This window comes from Peromyscus californicus, unplaced genomic scaffold (genome assembly GCF_007827085.1).
Source record: "Peromyscus californicus insignis strain IS unplaced genomic scaffold, ASM782708v3 Scaffold_18__1_contigs__length_77618521, whole genome shotgun sequence".
NCBI classification, from domain to species: domain Eukaryota; kingdom Metazoa; phylum Chordata; class Mammalia; order Rodentia; family Cricetidae; genus Peromyscus; species Peromyscus californicus.
Genome location: NW_026294480.1, coordinates 39,930,134 through 39,954,215, shown reverse-complemented (window position 1 = coordinate 39,954,215; position 24,082 = coordinate 39,930,134). Strand labels below are relative to the sequence as shown.

Sequence of the window (24,082 nt, the reverse complement as noted above, 5' to 3'; positions counted from 1 at the left end):
TCCTCCTGAAGAATTTCTGTCCAATACCCTTCTTTATTTATGGTAATATACTTTATCTTAATGTGTATTAATACAGGTATTGTTGCTTTAATAGTACTTATATGTTATGCATGCATTTTCATACTGTTGCTTTCAACTTTTATGCTTTTATATGCACAATACATACCATATGATTAGTGTCCAGTTGGGACTTGTATTTTTATACAGTTTGAAAAATCTCTGCCTCTTAATTATTATTTTGATTCATTTCATATATTGTGGTGATTATTTTGTTGGATTTAAACCAATCATTTTGCTATTTTTTGTATACTTTGTTTTCTGTTCTTCTGCTACTCCTTTCCTACCATCATTTTATTTAAATGTTCTTATGTATTCAATTCCTTTGTAGATTTTTTAAATGTATATCTTTGCATTTTTTAGTCTTTAAGACTACACAATACATGGCTAAACAGCCTGCCTTGACTTCATATAATACCCCATATACTTCATACTGCATTTGTGCGATGTAATTTCATACATATTACATTTGTACTTATTATAATTTTAGCTTTAAACGTAGTATGTAGTTTTTTCATTAAACAGAGAGAGAGAGAGAGAGAGAGAGAGAGAGAGAGAGAGGACACACACACACACACACACACACACACACACACACACACACACACACGCACACTCATGCACACTTGCCTGACACCTATTTACCATGTCTAGTATTCTTCCTATTGCTCTGAGCTTCTATGTGGTTTTATTTTCCTCTTAGCTTTCAACTTTACCTATGGTATAGACTCTGTCAGTACATTCTCTCAGGCTTTGTGTATATAATTTTTGGTAATTTTTTTCTTTTGAATGAGAGATTTTAATGCCTATCAAACTGGGCATTGATTTTTCTTCCTTCCAGTGCTGAATTTCAATATATTATTTCATTGCCTACTGGCTCCATTATGTTGTGTAATCATCTGCTCTTCATATTATTGTAATATATATATACATATGTATGTGTGTGTATACATACATACATATATATGTATATGTATGTACAGTCATGTTTCCTTTTGTTAGTCCTGAATATATTTTATTTAGCTTTGATATGCCTATTTTCTTTGTAGTTCGTCAACTTAGAGGGTTGAAGTGACCTCATCAGACAATTAACATTTACACATTCCAACAAGTTAGAGATTATTTAGTCATCATATCTTTAAGTATATTTCCATAACATCATTCTACTCCTTTTCCTTCTATGCCTTCAGTTACATGTAAGTTAGACTTCTGATACTGACCCGGCAACTACAGAGGTTCTGCTTATTTTTATTTTCATTCTTTCTTTGTTGTATTATGCGATATCTACTGATGCATCTTCAAGCTTAGTGACTCTTCTGTGTTTGTTAATTCAAATACAGGGGCTAATTCATTTCAGTCATTATATTGTTACATTTAGGCTCACAATTGGCTCCATTTAGACTAGAACAATGTTATGTTACCAACTAAAGATAAATGAACATTCTTAGGTTGAGGGATTAGGGTATTAGAAGAGTTTAGTGGGGCTCATTTGTAGTATTGTTCAGAAAAACCAAGAAGAAATGTGGTTATTTGAAATTCTTATAGGAAAAAAAATTATAGAAATAGAAGCAATAACCCTACCACTTTGATTATACTTCATAAATTTGGGGTGTGAATATTAATGTTTGCAGTTTAATATGACTGTTTAATTTTAACTTTATTGATTCCTGATTATCTGGTATTGTACATTTTGTGCCTTGAAATAAAAATTGTGAGCATCAAGGAACTTTTAAAAAATGAACATGGCGTAAAATTCTAAACAATAATATCAAAATCTAAGTTCTTTAACCAACTCATATCTTCTTTAATAGCTTTAATTCTTCAGACAAAGAAAGTTTTATGCAATGTTGGTATATTTTATAATTGTTTGAAGAAGTGTCATGTCAGTTTTATTGAAGACGTGAAATGTTTTGTAAATATATATATATATATATATATATATATATATATATATATATATATATATATATATATATAGAGAGAGAGAGAGAGAGAGAGAGTGACTAATGAAAGCATGGGGTTGAATGGTCTAGATGTCCAGGCATCCAGCAAATATTAGCAAGTCTAAGTCAGATTGACTATATATAGTACTAGGATTTTTAAATAATAGTATTTTGTATCTACTTGGCCTCATGATAAAAGTCTGGAACCATGCTCTTTAGCTTCTACACCCTTAGCTTTTCATACCAGTAAACAAAATATAAGGTAACTGGTGGAGAGGCTTGGAGCCTCTCATCTGTCTGCTGTTGTTAGGTTAAATGTAGCCCTTCAAAGATTCTTGTGTGACTCGTCAGCTACCCCATGCTTATCTCATCTTATCCACCTGAGAATCTTATAATCTAATGCATATGAATAATTTCTATTCCAGTGGACATGGCCTGATGAACCTTAACAAGCTTAAAGAAGGGATGTGTTAAATACCAGTTGACAAATTCTCATACCACCCATAGCTATGATATTAGAATTAAAAGGCAGCATTCTTTTGAAAGTTTGATTCAGTGAGACAACTGACAAAAGGGATAAGCAAAAGCACAGGTGGGCAGGTGACTGTGCATGTATAAATGGGCATGAGTAGGCTCCCTTTTTTTTTTTAGAGACAATAGTCATAGTAGCTTTTGCATATGAAGCAGTGATGTCTTCATCACTCATTCTAATTGGTGCCACTCTGCAACCGGGAAATACAAGTGCATTGACTACAGGTTCCTCAAGGGTGGTTCAGACATTTCTTTGTCTTAAAATGAATGGACAACTCGGTCCTGACCTGATGAGTGTCCAAAACAGTGCTGTTTGATGAATGGAATAATGAAGAGAGATGTCTGGGACATCTTGGAGCACATGATGATTGATTGCTTCTTACAGGGTTGCTCCCTCACATTCTGATAGTGTCTACAGTGACTTACAGCACCAGAAGGGTGGCTGGTCAAGACAGAAGCTGGTACAAACCTTTAGAATCGTATTTTTGTGGTCCTTGTGTGCAGATGCTTGAGAACTTGATCCCATGTCCCTTCCCTGGCCTTGTGTAAAGGCTTGTTTTACGAAATCCAACTTGCTGTCTACTAGGTAATTGCCTGTGTATCTGTGTTTTAAAGTTTCAGTTCTACCTTCCTATAAGATTTCTAGGACATTCAAACAACTTAGTATTTATGATGGTAAATTTATATAGTGCCTGTGTATAAGCCCCAGTGACATTCAAATGCTGCTGTAGAGTGAACAAACCAATTTCTGTTCTTAATGACATTAAATCTGTCTCTCATATTCATAGCCAGGATTGATTTCATTATTCTGAAGTTTTACAAAGCACACATACACTTGTGACAAACTCTTGTGACTTAGTGAATTTTACTGATGATATAAATGAGGAAATATTAGACAAAGAAGAAGAAAAACAATCTTTAAAAATAAACGGAGTTGGAAATTTTTTCTAATTCATTCCTCACTTGGGAAGTGGAGGCAGGCAGACCCCTTGAAGCCAGGGCTTTGAAGTCAGTCTGGACAGCATACCAGACTATCTTAAAAAAAAGAAAGAGAGAACTAAAGAAGCAAAGGAAGAAGAAAGGAAAAGAAGGAAGGAAAGAGTGAGAAAAGAAAAAAGAAAAATTCCTGCCATCAGAAGAACTCCTCAAGATATACATAGTCTCTCAGCACCACTGCCCTCATACTGAGTTATTGGCAGAGTTTTCCTGTCCCGGGGGCTGCTTCCAAATTACCACACAGATGCTTATATTAATTGTAAATGCTTGGATGATAGCTCGGGCTTATAACTAACTAGCTCTTACATTTTAAGTTAGCCTATGTTCCTTATTTACACTCTGTCACATGGCATTACCTTTATTAGCATGGCACACTCATCTCCTGCTCCCTCTGTGTCTGGCTGGTGACTCCTCTGACTCTGTCCTTCTTCTTCCTATCATTCTCCTAGTCTGGCTCTCAAGCTCAATCTCTTCCTGCCCAGCTTTTGGCCAATCAGCATTTAATTAGCCAATGAGAGTAGTACATATTCATAGTATACAAAAAGATTATTCCACAGTACTGAATACCCTCCCATCCTGTGGTTCACTTCCAACACACAAACTGCATTAGCCCTTGAATTTAGAGCTGGTGCATCCTAGGTAAATCTTATGTCTCCAACTAAATCCTCACAATTACATTTAAAACTCTCCATATTCATGATGCCACTAATGCTTCAGTTTTAGAATCCATATAACTTTATGGTATCTTGCACCACGCTTTCTTTTAAGGCAGCCTGGAGAACACACAATCATGTTGACATGGTTCCTTACTACTCCAGGCTGTAGAATGTGGTAGGCTAGTAGACTGAGCAGTTCTGTAAAGTTTAAACTCTCATTTGGACTGTAGCTTAGCTGTATATCCTAAATCCTGATCCAGAATTTAAGCTGGCTCATGACAAAATATCAAAAGACCTTGTTAATGAAGGGCACTTGCAGACCTGCAGGACTGGTATCTCATGGAACATTAATAATTGGTGAAAGGGATTTATTTATAGGAATGTCAGTGCTAAAATAAAAATCAAACAACAACAAAACCCACAACCTAACTTCCTTCCTATTAGGATGTTGGAAGCCACTCATTGTTAAAGAAACTTCTTGTTAAACTGATAGGTTTTGAGCCAACTTCTGTTGCTAAAGTTTTCCTGCCTGGCCCACAGTCAGGACAAATCTCTCTCAGCTGCCAGTCCCACAGTGCTCAGACCCAACCAAGTAAACACAGAGACTTATATTGGTTACAAACTGTATGGCCATGGCAGGCTTCTTGCTAACTGTTCTTACAGCTTAAATTAATCCATTTTCATTAATCTATACCTTGCCACGTGGCTCGTGGCTTACTGGCATCTTCACATGCTGTTTCTCATCATGGCGGCTGGCAGTGTCTCTCTGACTCAGCCTTCCACTTCCCAGCTTTATTCTCCTCCTTGTCCCGCCTACACTTCCTGCCTAGCCAATGGCCAATCAGTGTTTTATTTATTGACAAATCAGCAACACATTTGCCATACAGAACATCCCACAGCAAACTTCACCTTTGTCTGCCAATGATAGGTAAGACTTACCAGAGCCTGTATGTTGCACAGTCACCAGGGAAGGTGGTGTTGCCTGTTTGCAGGCCCAGGTTCACACACTAGCAAACTTTCCCTATTGGTCATCACTGTTCCCTGGATATGTCATTGTTATCACATGGATTTACATGACATACTTAAGTCTGTATCAGTTTAGAAAGTGTCAAGTTCAATCAGAATCTTAATCACCTTTCACTTTTGTGATGCAGAGAGATATTCCCCTTTGTGTTACTTTTCTAAAAATAATTGCACTCTTCTGCTGCCAATAAGTGTGTGTAGAAAGGTGGTATGTTCTCTCATCTCACCTCCTCCTTTTCATTTGGCTTCACATCCCTCCTCCATGCTGTTTCTCCTGGCTTCAGGCAATTAACATCATTGTAGGTGTCTTCGATGAGCCCAAGTGCCCTTTATTGTTTTTGGTAGTCTACTCCTTGCTGGACCTTCTTTTATACCCTTCCTTCTAAGATTATTACATTTTCTGTTCTGCAACAAAATACCTGGTGCTGGATACTTTATTTAAAAAAAAACAGGGCATATTGAGCTCACACTGTAGAGGCCCAAATACATGGTGTTGGCCTCTGTAAGCCCTTTAGGGAGGGTCTTCTAGCTGCATCATGGAATGTGGATGCCATCATGATGCAAATACATGTAAGAGTCAGAGATCACTGGGTGAGATAGGAAACCAGAGAGACTCAGGGGCCAGGTTTGTTTTTGCTGTAACAACATGCTGCAGTGGAAATTCACCAAGGTCCCTTGAGGATTCATATTACTCTCTTCTGAGAACAGTGTTCCCAGTGACCGGTCTTGTACTAGGTGCCACCTTTAAAGTTTCTACCACCTCAGATGGAGAATCAAGCTTCCATCCCAGGAACACCATCACTAAACTCATAGTGTTTTTCAAGAGAAGATATAATAAATATTAACCACCTTTTTGTGGGAAACAGACTGTCTAGCCTAGCATTTTCTGTAGAATTTGCTGCAATGATGCCAATGTTTTGTATATAACTACCCAGTACGCTAGCTTCTGGGTGTGTGTGTGGGGGAATTGTATGCTTGAAGCTACATTTTAAATTCTGTTTAATTTTAGTATAGTTTAAACTGCCATATGTGCTTAGTGGCTAGCACATTGACTAGCAGAACAATCGCCAAATAATTCACAGCATCAGAAAGGTGCTGAAACAAATGGACTCATCATTCAAAATGCCTTTTTTCTCTTCTGAGCCAGTGGTACTTAGAAGTGAAACAATGACACTTTGATAGATATTAAAATTATCACAACGATGAGGAAGAATAAACATCTACCTAAAGTATTTACACACAACAAGAAACCAATCTCTATTCTCTACTGAGTAATAGATCTGATTTATAGATATATTATCTATTACTTTCATGAGCATTCTGGGTAGGTACTGTGTCATTTTCACTTCATATGAGAAGAGAAACTATAACACATCAATTAAAATAAAACAAACACATTGCATGCATGTATAGAGTTCTCAGACAGTAAAGCAAGTATACAATAAAGAAAACTAAAAATAAAAATAAAAACAAGTTCACACAGATGGTAAGTAACAGAACCAATACTTAAACCTAAGTAGGATTCACCATGCTTTTGTCAAGAAATGCCTCCCACATGACCATCTGGCTTACTGAAATTATTTCTGTAGATGTCACCAAGAAATAGGTCAGAGGTCAGGAACTGTTCCTTGGCACCAATTGTCTCTACTACTTACCATCTGTATAAACTTGAGTACATTATCTCATATTTCTGAAGCTCAGTTTTCTCATTTTAGTAGGGATAAGGTACCCACCTTCTGTTGTTAAGAGGGTTAAATAGGTGAACAATGTCTGCTACATTTTGAACCATATAGATGTATCATAATCATTATTTTTAATTTTAAGGAGACTGACATTTATGTTGGGATGCTGACATGATATGGTGTTATTAGATAAAATAGAGATGTGCTTGGATTTTTTTTTCTAGAGTAATAATTCTCATTTTCAGGAATAAGCCCTGCTCAGTCACTTTGGTGTCCCCCTCACTGAGATTACAAAGTTTCAGAGCTTGCATGCCCTGCCAGTTCCTCATATCTTGGCTTTTCATGTTGCTTTGAGAGATGTCGCCTTTGGTGTCTTTGATTGCTTGTGAATGCTGAGCGGTGACAAGTACCAACACAGCTGGAGAGAGCTGTAAGATTTGCTGTTCTGTTTTCCAGCTGGGAATTATTGCCATGGATACCAGTATCAGAGGGGCATTGGGGAGCGCTCTGTACTTGCCTCCTGAGTCTCTGACATCTGTTTCTGGCAAGGGTAATAATGAGTGTGCTGCTAGCTTCCTATCAAACGGGACACTGATCCATGCCTGCTTCCCCATAGATGGCCTCTGCCCAAGATGCCCGGTTCGGCCAGAAAGATTCCTCTTCTGACCAGAACTTCGACTACATGTTCAAGTTGCTGATCATTGGCAATAGCAGTGTGGGGAAAACATCTTTCCTGTTCCGCTATGCGGATGACTCCTTTACATCTGCATTCGTCAGCACGGTTGGCATCGATTTCAAAGTCAAAACTGTATTCAAAAATGAAAAGAGAATCAAGCTTCAGATTTGGGTAAGTGACTTTGAACTGACACCATCCTTCATCCTGGAGGTGTTGGATGGACAAGTATGCAAGTAAAAAACACTGTGCTTCATTCCCTCCGCTTAGGGTCCTCGAAGGCTGGTTTCTAGCCTTTTTGCTGTAGAACATTGTGTTTTAGAGTGTGCAGTGATGCTTTTGATGATATGGAGAATGACTTGTACCTCGCAGTCATGTGATGCTATTCAGTAACCCTTAGAAGAGAAAAAAATCCAAGCTCTTGATGTTGGCAGTGGGGGATGCTCAATGGGAATCTGGTTCTGCCTTGATCTGCATGAACTTGAGCAAGGCTTTGACTCCTTCTGTGGTTGTTTTTATAATATATACTTAAACAGGCAATACATACATAACTGGCTTTTCAGGGCACAGGGGTCAGCCTGTTTTATGCGCTGTAAAAGAGAGATAATAGAAGGTAGGGGAAAGTGGGGCTACTTCCTTTATAACGTCCAGGGCCTAACTTTGAGCACAATCTTTTTTTACTTTACAACCTTGGTGTGTCAGCTCTAAATAATATGTTTGTATACCCAAATGAAAGAAAGCACAAGAAACAAAGTGTTTAATAGGAAGTTCCCCACAAAATTATGAGATCAGTTGGCTAGCTTTCTGCCCTCTCAATGCATGAAGATCAGAGGTTTCCTAACTACATTGTTGGTATAGATTTAGAAAACTAAGGAGTAAGAAACAAAAAAATATGTATGTGAATAGACCCCAGATGATATAAGTGGTGAAGTAACTAAGACACCAGGTTATGTCAGAGAGATTCATGTAGTAAATGTCTTACAAAGATCGCAGTGTACTCATAGGTGGATACACGCCCCCCCCCCCCCCAATAAAAGAGTCACATGGAAGCTTTTAACCATTCTTCCCCTTAGTCATGACGCTAGTCAATTTGGATCCCTTTCTACCACTCAAATTGATCGAAGCAATAGACAAGGATTTCCCAGGAGATGTTTTCTGCCTCATGTGGAGACAGTACCATTTGGTACTGGTTCAGGGCTGATCTACAGAGCTGATACTTCTTCAGTTAAATATGGAAAGCTAAAGAGAGACAAATCCCAGACTATGGCATTTAGACTGTTTTAAAAAATAGAACAACTCATATTAAAATGTTTATATAAACTGCATGACCTTTAACCATCTTAAAGGTCTTAGAGATAAAATTTAAAGGTGTGAGTATATATATATATATGGGCGGCTGTCTAACAATGGATTATGACTGTTTCACTTATGCTAACTCTGGAATCTTCTAGGTCTGACTAGAACTCACACAGAAGCTCAGCAGTTCAGCCCCAAGTTTAGCATCTCTAATACTCGACCATTTTCTGAAGTCACTTTCTTGTGCAGTGTGTGTGTGTGTGTGTGTGTGTGTGTGTGTGTGTGTGTGTGTGTGTGTGTAGGGGGTACTTGCCTGGGACCTTGTCACTGTTGATGTGTTACCAATCACACCCCCTCAGTTCATACAGACAGAAAGATGGGGTTCATTGCTTCTCATTCAGGGTCTCTTTCATTCTCTTCCTATTTAGCTTCAGGCAATTACAGTCATATTCACAGTCATAAATGTCATATTCAAGTTTAAGAATGCTCCCTTCACTTTCAGGGGCTTTGATAAGTTGAAAAATTAATCTGGTAACCACATATCTCTTAACTTCATATTAGTAAACTTCCTGCTCATCAGGCAAAGAGCTCCAAGTCTCTTTCTCTTCTTTGTCTCTTAGAGATATTTAAAAAGGATCCATGTAGCCTTATCTTATACTTATGAAGATATTTTCCTTAAAACGGTGCTGCTTCCAGGCCAGAGAAAACTCATTCTCTGTTCTTGGGCACTAAGGGTTGGCTCCTTCTGTCTTCTCGCACTTCTAGGTGATGCTGCACCACATGGAGCCGGACAGAGCCCAGCTCTGATTCTGCGGCTCCTCCTGCTCTCTGGCCTCCTCAAGAGTCCCATTTTTTTTTTTTTAAGCTCTGTGTAGCCTCTGATAGTATTTGTCTCAGATTCACGCAAGATTTGTCAAAATGCAATACTTTTTATGAAGCTGCCATGTGTCTTCACTGGCAGCCCAACCTCATACGTCATTTCAGAACTCCATTGCCTAGTTCTAGGGACACCCCCTCCACAAAAAAAAGTCACATAGAAGCTTTTAACCATTCCTTCCCCTTAGTCATGACACTAATCATTTTTGTTTTCCCAATTAAAACATAATCTTGTTGGCTATGAGGAACATGCCTGTAATCTTAGCACTTGCGAGGATAAGGCAGTAAGACTGTGAATTTGAGGTCAACTTGAACTACATAGTAATACCATATGTCCCTTTAAAAAAATCACAAAAGCCATGACTCCCAAATCTCTCAAAGCCAATCAAATGACAAAAGCACCACCCCATTTCTTTGTGTTTGGCTCTACAGGGGGCTCTTAATACACCTACGGTTTTAGGGTTGTAAAAATGAGTTTTACACTGCTGTGGAGCATATGGTATACTGCATAGGAAATATTCGAAAAAAGTACTGTAGAAAGATTTTGTGTTTACTGAATGTGCACTACAGTTAGAGAATTTAAGACATGGAGCAATTAGACACTTCGGTAAGCAAACACTGTATGGGGTAAATATGATAAATGACTAACAGTTGTTGGATAAGCATTGTCCATGTCTTGTCTCTTTATTCTCCCGATGATCCTACTTTGTGTTTATTATCTTCCATGAGGGGTCTGAAAATGACACATGCCAAATAGCCACCTCAAGGTCACACATGGCGAGTGGCTAAGGGGATTTTCAGGATTGGTCTGTCAGATTCTATGGTTGCACTTGCTGACCCTCACTGCTGTGGTAGACTTTTGTGACCATGACAGGGATAATCTTGGACCATGTATCCTGGTATACTGAAGATATTTTTTGGAAGAGTTTGATTATCCTGTTGGATTGAGGTTTGGCAAAGAAGGGATAATAAGGAGAAACAAGGTCTACATTTAAATGTAGGTATTCCTGTGATAACTTCAGGGTCTTCTGTTTAATGCTCTAAGGGCAATGGAAAATGTTTCATTATGTGTAGCTGTTACTGCTTAGCAACACTGAAAATTTACTCAGATCTATATTTAACACTGATGGTTTGACATATCTTGGTGGTTTAAAAACCAATTTACTGCTCTTCACAGCCTATTTGTATGCCCTTATGTTAATGCATAATTAATTTGCTAAGACATCAAAAAATCCATATCATCTCACCCTATTACATATTTCAAGTAAAATAAATGAAGCAGTTTCACAGTCTGAAAGCCACTGAGGCTTAGTCCACTGCCCTACACCCTTTACCAAGACAGGCTAAAGACACTGTGATGCTGTGAGGTATTGGAAAGTACCCTGGGTGCTCAGATACTGGGGTGGCCATCCAGTGCTGTAGACAGTACACATTGGACAAGGACATCAGCCAAGGTCAACAGAGGCTTCTCTCATGCCAGACCTTTATGAGTATTTAATTTCCAATAAAGGTACCTAGTTATAAAACAAGATCTAGAGAAGTTAAGCAAGTATAGTTCACGCCAGAGCAGAACCGTATGACTACATCTTTTGGCACTTGGGTTGGTCTAATTTTTACTATACTGAATTCACATTCAAGATAAGTGCTGAACTCTGGCAGCACTGATCAACTTTATATCTGATTATCAGTGAAATATATTAGACACAGACAAATCAAATAAGGCTGGATTTCAGGTAATATTTCTACTACATCAAGAGAGTGGAACCTCCACTGGAAAAGGCAGAGGAGAGACTCCTGCTCTTTCACCTTGGTGGTTTGCTTTCTCTTTTTGTACTGTGTGGGATTTTTTTCTCACTCCACAACTGCTTGTTGGATTTTCAATGGCTAACCATTCGAATAAAGCTATTTAACCGCTATGAGAAACATGGGCGACATTTCTTGGACATTATATATCTCTATGGAACTTCCTTACCACTTTGAATATACTTGTCTAAAGACATGTCATCCTTCAGTTATATTTACTTACAAATTTTGAATTCTATTAGCATATTTATAAATCTTAATCATATTGATCTTTCTTATTGAAGTTTCATTTCCTTATTCTTTTTATGAGTCTCAAGTTAAAAAATAATTCAACATTTCAGAGATTACAAATGTTTGAGTTGGCTCTCTATCTTTTTAACATGTTTAATGCTCTTGGGAATAAACTAGGGATAGATTTATGGTATTTTGGTTTGGGTATGATAAAAGCTATCTGGGATGAACATCTTCCCAAGGGAAAGATGAAAAACAGTGCAGTGCCCATAACCTAGAAGAACATAACCTATGTTTATTTTCAGAGTCTAGACATAAGAAAGTAGAAATTTAGAACAATGTGTGTAAACTGAAGAGTTTTGGCAGGTATTGAAATTTGACTGTTGAGGTGCCTACACACCAGAGTGGAGTCTTGTGGACAAATCACAGTTCTGTTTAATTCTCTCTAATTGCTCAATTCCAAAATTCCCAATTGACTCTAATGGAAGGCTAACTGTCCAGCTTATGGTTCTCATATATGAAGGGGCAGGTTAGGAGAGGGGGTTACTATTGCCTTCTGCTGTTCTGAAAGCAACAAAAAAAAAGATTCTGGTTCATAAGTTACTTTATACACTAGTAACTGTACTCAAATCTATGGAGGAGATGGTGCAGACCTATCAAGAAAATGGTGGTGGTCCTCCTTCTCACTGGAGGTCAGGGAAAAGAACATTTTGAAACATGCTTTACTGTTTAAGTGTGACAAGGTCAACAGAAAAAAGATGACTCTGCCGGTGAAGAGAGAGTTTGTTGTACTCAATGATCACAAGACAATGGCACTCGGTTGCTGGATGGGAGGGAGACACAGTGGCATCCAGAGAATTAGGAACCACAATTATGGTCATGAGGAGGAAGTCATGATGGGGAGCTATGGGAAAGAGCCTCCCTCAAGATCTCTGCAGAAAAGAATGGGAAAGGGAGTTTAATAACTTTTTGATTGTATAGTTTGGATCTTTTTGGCAGTCTCTGAGGTATTGGGTCTAGCTCTAATGGTCTGGCTGTCAGGGTACATGAATAGAGGCCAAGAGTATGAGAGACACATGAAGGCAGTGGGTGCGAGGTGAGCTCTGGACTGGTTGCTTTGCAGTTTTAAAGCATTCTTCAGTAAGTTATTGACTTTAGTGTTCATTGACCTAGAGAAAAGCAGTCCCTCTGTGCTGTGGAATAATCCTCTTGTACACTGTAAAGATTTGTCACTCAAATTGGTTTAATAAAATGCTGATTAGCCAGTAGTTAGGCAGGAAATGTAGGCCAGGCAACCAAGCTAACAATGTTGGGAAGAGGAAGGGTGGAGTCAGGAGTCGCCAGCCAGATGCAGAGGAAGCAAGATGAGAATGCCGTACTGAGAAAAGGTACCAAGACAAGTGGCTAAACACAGGTAAGAATTATGGGTTAATTTAAGTGTAAGAGCTAGTTAGTTAAAAGCCTGAGCTACCAGTCAAGCATTGTAAGTTATATTAAGCCTCTGAGTCAATTATTTGGGAAGCAGCTGCTGGATATTCGGGAGTTGCTGGTGGGACAGAAACTTCTGCCTCCACCTCTGAGATGAGTGAGGCCTCAGAATGAAAGGGAAATGAATAAAATAGGAGGGTAACACAGAGGAAGATTTCCAGTCTGACAGAGGCTGGCATTCTAAATACTCTCATGCAGGCTCCATGTATTTATGGGTTTCAGTATTTGTGGACCTGGAAAACTGGGTCAGGGAAAGATATTGCACATTGTTGACCAAACCATTATTAATATTCAATTGTATTAATAGTATCATTTATACTATTTTTTAACCCAGTACTGAGCTATAAATTAACACACACACACACACACACACACACACACACACACACACACACACACAGTAGAATTACTTAATAACACAGGCTTTTGTTTTTTTTATTTTTGTCTTAGACTGGAACTCCCTAGGTAGCCTCAGTGGGCCTTAAACTCCTAATAATAATGTCTCCCAAGTACTGTGATTACAGGTGCTTGTTACAACGGTCACTCCAGGTTTTCATTTTTTGATACAGCCCAGTGAAAGAAGGTGGCAAAATAGTCCTGCTTCATAGATAAGGGTAAACAAAACCAGAAAGATAATAATATCACTTGCCTAAGGATGACAAGATATGCCAGCACCCATCTTTTAAATACATTCAAAGCCCATGTATTTGACCACACAGTATAACTGAGGTTTGGGGGCAGGGCAAGATCTGTTGACGCCTTAGAACAACAAATGTTAGATTTTTGCATATCTTAATCCCCAGTGACTACTTTTCTGCACTACATAATTGCTCATTATCTTTCTTCCCTGTACTAAGAAATGTATAGTTCTAGGGGGTGAGGAGATCAGTTGTTTTGCTTGGAATTTCCTACCTACCAGCAGGAGCACGTGGTGCATTATCTGTTTTGAGTTTAAAACAGATACGTACAGCAGAAGGGAGTGGAACACATTCAACTGGCTCCTTTCCTTTGCATTTCTGGAATGTCTGCTGCCACTGCTGGGGAGCACACATGCAGTCAGGGGTGTGTGTAGGGAAGAATCACTGCGCAACAAGGGGAGTGAATGCCTGGGCAACAATACCCAGGCCTCTGGATTTGCATTCAGTACTCTTTTAGCCCAGTCTTTCTGCTCATTGACTTGAGGCTGGTCTTCGAGTCTTCTAGTCTATTTTAAGGAGCCAACGTGCTCTACCCAGACAAGCTCCTTAGGAGAATCACCAGAGCCAGTGACAGCTGCCAGGGCTGTCCTTGTTGTTGCCAGGTGTATGCTCTTTTCTCCATCACATCTCCTTTAACTTAGTTCTTGCTTTCCCTGAGAGATTGAGAAAGGCCAGCTTTCATTTTTCTCCCAAGAGGAAGCTGCTGTGGTGTGTGAAATGTCAAGATGCATGAAACCATTCACTCTGCTGGTGGCTGAAAGCAGCATCCCTGTATCCTACTGTGTTTAAACCAATTTCCAGCACTGACAAGATACAGAAGGTGGCAAAGACTTTGTCCTGCCTTCATCAGGCTCGCCTGCTGCAAGAGAAGACTGGGAACATCTGAGGTAGAAAGGGTTACCTGGTGGGATCAGTAACTGTTTTCGGCAAATGGAGGTCAAGTGGCCCAATGGCAGGGGCAGAGATTCCGGAATATAGCAAGTCAGGTTTTAAATTCTGCTTAATTCTCAGCTGCTGGGCAACTTCAAGTCCTGAGTTCTCTTTGTCTCCATTTCATTTCATTGTGGAATGGTGTGAAATAACACATAGCCCTTAGGTGCCAAATATCTGATACCATAAATATTTGTACTTACTTCAATCTAAGCATGAAACATGAAATATATATATACTCGGTTTGCTTCTTTTCTAAAAATTGTATACCTCCATTAACTCTTTTGTGCTTGATTTAGTAATTCCATGGTAGCAAATGCTTTTTGAGTGCCTACTGTGTGCCACAGCAGGTTCTGAGAATACAGTAGTGGAGGGTGCACAGGAGCTATGAGAGGGCCCAACCATCTGGCTGATGGTTGAGAAGAACAGGTGATATGCCTGACCTAGTCTTGGAGATACTGAGAACCTTCACTGTGGTTATCCACACCTGAGATGAGAACTGAGAAATGAAACAAAAAGGAATCACCTGCTTGTTCATTAATTCAGTAGCATTTATTCTGTGTTTAAATGCATTTAAAATATGCACTTGTGAAGGAACTTGGAATTGAAGCTGAATACACAAAAATATCAATTATGGTAAATGCTAATGGGGAATTGGAGCACTGTGATAATTAAAAAACACAGTGGGGAGTGGAGCTTTTAGGCAATTTCACATGAGATGGAGAGTTTATGTAAAAAGATTCCTAAGCTGAGGCCTGTAGGTATTTAGAGCAGGGATGAGCTTTTTGCATGAAAGGAGAGACATATTTTTGTTTTATTTTTCTGCCATAGCTGCACACATTCATGTCTGCTTTCTGTTTATCCAATTCTGTCATCCTTTTATTTTGCCCTCCTTCTGAGGGTGGATTCAGACTATGGAAATTTGAGGCTTTGGCAATTTGCTGGCCTTAACTGGGAAAGAAATACACATCTACATTTTGAATAAGTTCAGAAAGCAGATGGCCACGTGAACACATTGCTGGGACCACTTGGAAGGGATCTTGTACCAGGATTTTTTTGGGGGGGTCCACCAACCAGTTCCCAAATCATGACACAGAGACTTAGTATTAGTTTTGAACAGTTGACCTTAGCTTAGCTCTTTTCTTGTTAGCTCTTATAACTTACCTTGTTTCTCTTCATCTATATTTTGCCTTGGGACTTTTTTCCTTTTATTTCTGTATCTCCTACTTTTGTTGCTTTTTCTGTGTTTGACTGACTGGCAGCTGCCTGGCTGACTGACCCTGGCATCTCTCCCTCTTTCTCCTTCTTTCTCTCTCATTCTCTCCACCTTCTCTCATTCCTGGAGTTCCCCTCCTATTTATTTTCTCTGCCTATCAGCCCTGCCTATCCTTTCTCTGCCTAGCTATTAGCCATTCAGTTCTTTATTAGACCAATCAGGTACTTTAGGCAGGCAGGGTGAAACAGCAACACATCTTTTCATAATTAAACAAATGCAGCAGAAACAAATATAACACACCTTTACACAGTTAAAGTAATATTCCACAACATAAATGTAACACATCTTTACGTAGTTAAATATTCCACAACAGGATCAAAAGCCTAATCTTCAGTTATTTTCATGGAAGCTCACCTCTGCTTCTGTAGAAACCTTTTCTGCCTGGCTATGGGGACTGAAGAACATATGTAAGTGGCAAGAAGCAGTTAAGACTGTGCAAGATGCACATAGAGAGGGACATGTAGGCAAAAGGGTCAAAACAAGAGCATTGAGGCAGGAGTCTAGACTCTAGGTCTCTATGTAGCTTAACCTCTCTAGGCATTAGTTATCCAATATGTAAAATGAAGGGAATGATTTAATGGAAAATAAAAAGAAAACATAAATAAAAATAATAACTGGCATTCAATGGTGTCTTAGATGCTAGCTGGAGTTGTATGTGGTAAGTGACCCAATCCTCACAAAAGTCTGTTGTGGGGGCCCACAGAGACTCCATAGTGTAGTCTATTTCATTTTGACTCAATCAGAGAGTCCTAGCTTGTTTTACCCTTCAAGGATGAATAACAGGATGTTTTGCCAAAGGCATGGTTACCAGATGTCTTGAGAATTAAGGAGGTGTTTACACTTGTTTGTACTTTAAACTGTGATGTCATTGAGGGGGGAGGTCTTTTGCCTTCCTTGCTTTGGGTATAAAAAGGCCCTGAGAAATAAACTAAGGGCAACTGTGGTATTGACCCAGGACCCTTTTGGTGCTATTTTGTGTCTCTGTCTTCTTCTTTTATGTCTACATCTCTATTTTTGATATCTATTGTTTTTAATCCTTACTCCTCCATTCAACACTGTTTGATGGTTGGGTGGGACCTGGCAGTCTGTGAGGTAAGAACCCTGAAGCACAGAAAGTAAGTCCCTCACTCAACTTCACTGTTAGCTTTTGGATATGATGTTTCCCTCAAACATCTGTCAAAGGTTTGATTCCCAGCTAATGTTTCTGTTGAAAGAGGATTGGTACCAACCACACCAATAGATTACTCCATTGATGGGTTCCTAGCTGGATGTGCTATTATGTGATGGTGCCTAGTCACTAGGAGTGTGCCTTTGAAGGAAGTGTGTGTCCTGTCCATTGACCAACCCTTCCTTTCTTGCTGTTTCTACTTCCTGCCTACCATGAGGTGGGCATCTTTGCTTTGCCGCATCCTCACTCTCCACCTGTCCCAAATCAACTGAGCCAATTAATGTGGAATGAAACCTTTAAGCCTTGAGCTAAAACAAGCCTCTCCCCTGTGTGGTTTTTCTTACAGCCATAAGAAGTGACAAATGGTTTATGGTCTAAGCATGAGCCCTGAGCTTCGGAGCATCTTCCCTCAACCTATTCTTCTACACCCTTTCTCTATAACCACTATTCTGAAGTCAGCTCTGGTCCACACTATGCAGCTTTTATCCCTAATGGTTATAATAAGCACTTTGATATGTTGCTGTGGATACTGATCATTTGAAAGGAAACTAACTCTCAGAGGGGGCAAGTGATTTCTTCCAGGTCATATGATTCTTTCTATTGTATTTGGAGTAACATCAAACATCATTATTCAGATTAACATAAAAAAGTCAGAAAGCATCAACAACCAGTGATAGGAAGAAATGTCATGGGAGACAAATGTTGGAGAGACACATGGAGACCAGTCTGCCACTGCATCAGGAAAAGGAAACTGTAGGTAGACCCAAGGTCACAGAAAGTACCTTTAGGCCAACAGGAAGTGGAGGACTTCCCAGAGCCAGTCATTCACTGATGTTTCTGAGGGTCAAGTGACTGATCTTCCTCAGTCTTCCTTTTCTTTCCCTTTCTTTTTCCTACCTATGATTACACAAAAAGATTTCTATTCCAAGATTCAGTTTTTTCAAGTTTGATCATTTAAAACTTCATTTATCTAAGACCAGTTATTCAGAATTGCCTCTCTATATGGAAAGTGTCTGACAATTGTTAGATTTGAGAGCAGCTGAGTGAGTAGTCTTGGGATAGAAGTAGTATGGGACCTTCGCTAGAATATCATAAAAGATACCAATCTGGGGTACAATGTAAGTTCTCAATTAGAATGTTATTATTCCTTACATCCTTTATCTTATCAGCATTAAACTCACCCATCCAACTTCTTATTTTCTGAGTCAGGCATTTCCAGTTCTAAAGCATATAGACATTTGCATGAAGAACCTTGATTTTGATGTTCTGATGTATAATAAGGCATAAAAGATGCTGTTGAAGTAAAACACCTCCTGAACAGTGTTACAGTGTCCCTCCACCCTCCCACCCACCCCACCTACCCCTGCTCATACCCCACTCTATCATGAGCCACTGGTAAATTCTCATCTATCCAAGTTCAATCTGCCGCACTATTGAGGTATGTCCTGGTGTTTTTTGAGACATCTGTGCATTTAAATAGAGCCATTAGCTACACAGAGAAGTCAAATCCATACAGCTTGTTTATTAAATGCTCATAAAATTAATATCCTACCTCAGAGCAAAACAACCATTGAGTTCATAGAAAAATGTTATTGAAATGCTGATATGTACTTTCTTTTCACTACTGCCTGGTGACTGAGGCAGCCTTTTGTCTAATACATGAACTTAGCTGTGCCTACGTCACCAAATCACCTGTTGGTATTTTTCTATCCAACTCATTTAAAATTATACAGGACTTGCTATCATAAAATACAGCTTAAATTATGGTACCAGTTAAATATTTAATTACCCAATATATTTCTGAAGTATTATTTAAGGGAAAGGCAACGTATTTCCCCAAATAGGTAGTAGTTAATTTTATAGGAGCAATATTTTTTCCCTTCTGCTTCTGCCTGCATAAAACTAATTCTACTGACCCTGAACATTCTCACTGCAGCGGCTCCATCAAAGATTGAGCGGGATAAAAGAGAAAGCAAAGGTTAATGAGTGTAAGTCTATCCAAATAAGGGTATAAAAATTGGAATCCAGATTAGTCATAGTTTGTTTATACCAAACTTGTCATACACTTAGCTGTGCTGGGAAGAGGGAATGCCAGTTGAGAACTTGCCTCCATTGGATGGGTGGGCAAGTATGTCTGTGGAGCATGATTGATGGGGGAGGGTCTAGTCCACTGTGGACAGTTCCATTCCCGATCATATGGCTCTGGTTTGTTTAGGAAAAGCAGCTGAGTATACTAAGCAACTCTTTGGTCTCTATTTGAATTTCTCCCTCCAGGTTCTTGCCTTGAGTTCCTGCCATAACTGCTCTTGGCAATGACCCCTGTTAATCAGACAATGTGTGTTTTTGGTGTTTTGTTTGTTTGTTTGTTTGTTTTCTTTTCTTTTTTTTTTTCCGCCTGGCTCTGCCTCCCGAGTGCTGGGATTAAAGGTGTGCGCCACCACCGCCCGGCTCTTTTGGTTTTTTTGAGACAGGATTTTTCTCTGTTGTTTTGGTGCCTGTCCTGGAACTTACTCTGTAGACCAGGCGGGCCTTTAACTCACAGAGATTCACCTGGCTCTGCCTCCTGAGTGCTGGGATTAAAGGTGTGCACCACCACTGCCCGGCAAGACAATGTGTTTTTATTTTCCATAATATTGATCTATTACATTAAAAAAAATTTAAATTCAGGCTAACATTATTCAGTTTTGTTAATTCTTTCCTATCTCACTCATAATCTGTAATCTTAAACATTTTTGCCATAGAAAATGTATTGATTATTTGTCAATTGCCTCCCAGCACTTATCATTTGCATTGTTTTGGTATCAATGCCTCAGATGTCTGGAAACTGGTGACATTCAGGAGTTCATGTTACTGAACTCCCTTGGCTGAACAGTTTGGAGAAGAGAGACTTGCTGTGGCCATGCATATGTCAAATCATCTAACACATCTTAAATCAGGTATTTTTGAGTGACTGCTACATGAGAGTAGTACCAGGTTCTAGAGGGAGGACACTATGGCTTTTCAATTTTTCTATTGTCTTTCAGTGATTTACAGAATTACAGCACTGAAACAGATGTGAATATAAACAGAGCACCCCAGTGAGAATAGCCATGACAGAGAAGTCAGCTACATCATTTATATTTTGATTGACAATAAAGGGAAACCAGTGGTGTGGGCCTACTATATTGTGGGAAATGGATTCTTTGGGAGTGCCTTCATGGGAAGCTGTAGGCATGGGGAAGTTCTTGGGAGGCTGACTTGGGAGGTAAGCATCCTCAGATCCCTTGTGACTGGTTAAGGGTGCAATTGGTTGTCTTTCTTTAATTGGTCTTAAGTTGGAAACAGGAGTAAAAATTAGGAAGATTACCAATTATTAAATGTGTCTCAGTCCATTTGGGTGATTGGTGAAGATTCTGTTCAGTTTCCTAGACTGTCACTTGACCGAGCAGTTTGGCTTCCTTCGAATCTGACCTACAGCAGGCTTACTTCCTGGTTGGCTGATTATCATAGACAAAGAGGCTGGTTTCCTGGGCAAAGATGATGCAAGTTGTGGACCAAAGTCTATTTTTGCATTTGGTCTGGTGTTCAACCATTTGTATATTAAATCCTTCACAGTGTGCCAAACACAAGGGCAACTCAAGAGCAAAGAGAAAAACAGCACAAAGAAATGTAATGAGTTCTGATAGTTTGATTCTGGATGAACTATTTAGCTGCAATAGGCTTTTTGTTTTTTATTTTCTATAAAATATGGATAATATATTTGTTTTGTAGAACTGTTTTTGAGAAATAACAGAGGATGTGTCATGCACCTGTCTCAGTGTTCTCGTGCTCTTTGGACCCATACATACCAATAAAAGCTACCAAGAACCCAGAAGAACTTATGTCCATTGATGTTATTATATAAGGAATTAAACCTGAATAGTATTTAAGTTGTCTATTAGTTCACGAAAACACTAAGCACACACCCTTCATATCTACCCACAAACAACACGATAATTGTTAGTGTTAAGAACTGGAGAGTTGGACCCTTACTCTTATCCCTGTCACTCAAATGCAGTTACCTGGAGTAACAACCTCCCCAATTCTGACTAGAAAAGCAGGTAGTCTGTATGAAAAATCCTTCTTTATTCCAACCATTGTCTCTGCTTGGCACCATTAGGATTCTTCCTCCATTGGGATTTCTAGGAAAGTTCTGAGAACAGCAAGTGAAAGCAGACTCCTGGATCCTGAAACTCTTTCAAAGTTTATCAGATGCTAATTGCCAGTTTACAGGAAGCCTTACATGATTGGGGGAGTAATGTTCCTGTTTTTCTAATGATAGTCCAATTGCAAAACATTGGTTTGTTAATCAAGGAATGAATGAACTTTTGGCCACTATCCCTGGATCCTTTAAACTAAATCACCCATATAAAAAGCTGAGCCAGACCCCGATGGCATATTACTGATATTTTACCATAGATTAGAGGGAAAGTTGGATGGTAGTCATCATTTCATCCTGGGTAAGCTGTAGGGCTGAACTCTTTTCTTTTCCCTCAGTGATGGACATTGAAGCTAGGGCTTTGTGCGCATGTCTTTTCACAGACTCCTTAGCCTTCCCTTTTAATTAAAGTAAGAGCACAGAAAGAATTTTTCCCCTGCTCCCACCCCTTTGGAATTTTTCAAAGCAAGTAACTGCCTGGTCAATGCAAAACTCATAAAATTTCGTCTATACCATTAATTTGTCACAAATTCACAACCCGTTGGAAGCAAGAGGAAGAGAATTGGAAGCATTTTTCTCACATGCTGTCCAGCCAGAATCTGTGAAGACTGCAATAAATCTGAAGCTGTGAGTTTTGAGAGTGAAATTCCAGAAGAAGTTTTGTAAGACACAGCCACAAAGGGCTGAAAATTGAGATTGGAGAGAGAGGCTTCTTGTTCCAGAGCTGGTGGAAATGGTCTGAGGTTTGCAGAGGGCTTCTCTCATAATGAGTGGGACTAACTTTCACAAGGAAGAGAGGAAGAAAGTCTTGGAAGACAGACTTTCTTGTTCCATAGGATGTATCCAGGGAGGCTCTGGTGAATCACTGTAGTGCTGAGACCTTAACCTTTCTAACTATCAAGTCTCCAAGGGACTCTTTGGAAGGTCTTGCTTAAGATATCTGTTTTTGAGCCTCCCTTCCTTGTCTACCAAGTCAGAATTGCTCTTTGACCAGCAGGAACTCTAGATTTTAAAAATAAGCTTCTAATTTGATAATTAACATTCCAAAGAGCAGGTGCTGTGTGGCCTGACATACCTCCTCTCACACTGTGTCTGTTCGTGGTGAGATGGGTGCGAGCTTAATTCATTAAGATCAGATAGATCTAGGTAGTGGAACAGACTCTTCACAGAGTCCCTCCTGATTTCCGGAGGCAGAGAACAGCCTTTGCTTGGCTCCAATGTAGCTGACAGCTGAAAACCTGTTATTTGAAATAGCTGGGGTCAGAGGGTTGTGTGGTTGGAAGAACAGCATCAGTGTTTCAAGATTCACAGCATAACTTGGTGTACAGTGGGTCTACCTGCTCCTAATCTTTTCTTCTCTATGTACCACCCTGTCTTCTGTCCCTCTCTTCAAGACCAGAAACACTTCCTTCCCCTATGGTTACTGACTTGCTTCTGGTCTTTGTTCTTCTCCATCCTATTTACTTCCCTCTTAGACATGGACATCTTGAAGCATTTTCTCTCTCTCAATTCCCTTCAGAGTAGTTTTCCATTCTGCGTCATGCCATAGATGAAAGTGGGCAAGTTTCAATACCATCTCTCCCCATCTCAAGCAAAGAGAGGCTGCTTTCTCAAGCTCCTGCATTTACAACAGATACTCTCCCTTTTAAAAAGGCATGTCAGCATGTCTTCATAAATTCTAATGAGTAGAGCAAACCAACCTCTTTGGGAGCCCAGAGCAGCCTTAATCCAACTTCCCAACCGTTGCCTAGACAAGGCAACAAGTTAAGTCTAGAAAATAAATGCTGTGTCATGTCTTTTAGAGTGTGGGTTGAGGAACACAGGGACACATCCATCTTTGACTCTATCCATGAGATGAACCCCAGGGGGGATGGCAGATCTTCTGGGAAGATTTCAGGACATCTTAAAATTAGATAATAGACAAAGAGTGTGAGAGAGAGGTTTAAAACATAGCACGTACAGAAGAGTCCGCCATGACCTGATACTGTTTTTTTTGCTCTGTTTTTATGAGAAAAATGTAATAGTAATTAGTGCCATGAAAACCATTTAATATGGATATTCCATACAGAGAAGGGGAATAAATAAATGAAGATGTCAGCAATAGTTAAAACTTGATACACCTGAATGAAATCTTATTATTGACACAGATACATGGATAAGCTTTCATTTAGATGTTGTCTGTAGCTGTTCCTTCTACTCTGGACTCCCAGAAACTTCATAATAGGCCCATGGGAGCTTGTCATTTAGGTGCTGGCTACTTGAAGGTGTGCACCTGTGTCTGATGATGTGAAACTGTGCTCACTTCTTCTATAAATATTTGGTCAAGAAGCGTGTTTAGCTTTCCTCCTAAGTTTTATTCATGTATTTTTAAGCTCTCATATTCATTACCATTCTTCCTACCTATTATTTCAGCTGCTCAAGTTGGGGGCTATTTATTCTTATCTTTGAAAGCTGGCGAGAAAAAAAAATCACCTCTCAAGAACCAGTACTGCCTTCTGCCTAGGAGGCCAGGTCCTCATGGCCTGCCTGGGTTCAGCTTCTTAGCTGCTCGGTCCTAGAACCCAACTAACTCCTCTCA

General features: G+C 39.4%; 1 protein-coding gene across 2 annotated transcripts in view; it reads left to right on the top strand.

Moving 5' to 3' along the window:
- Rab3c (RAB3C, member RAS oncogene family) overlaps window positions 1–24,082 on the top strand; it is a 220,449-nt gene that overhangs the window by 6,230 nt on the left and 190,137 nt on the right. For both annotated transcript variants that reach the window (XM_052743276.1, XM_052743275.1), the window contains exon 2: window positions 7,505–7,735. In XM_052743276.1, coding sequence (XP_052599236.1) covers window positions 7,505–7,735 — 231 coding nt within the window. The remainder of the gene's footprint in view (window positions 1–7,504; window positions 7,736–24,082) is intronic.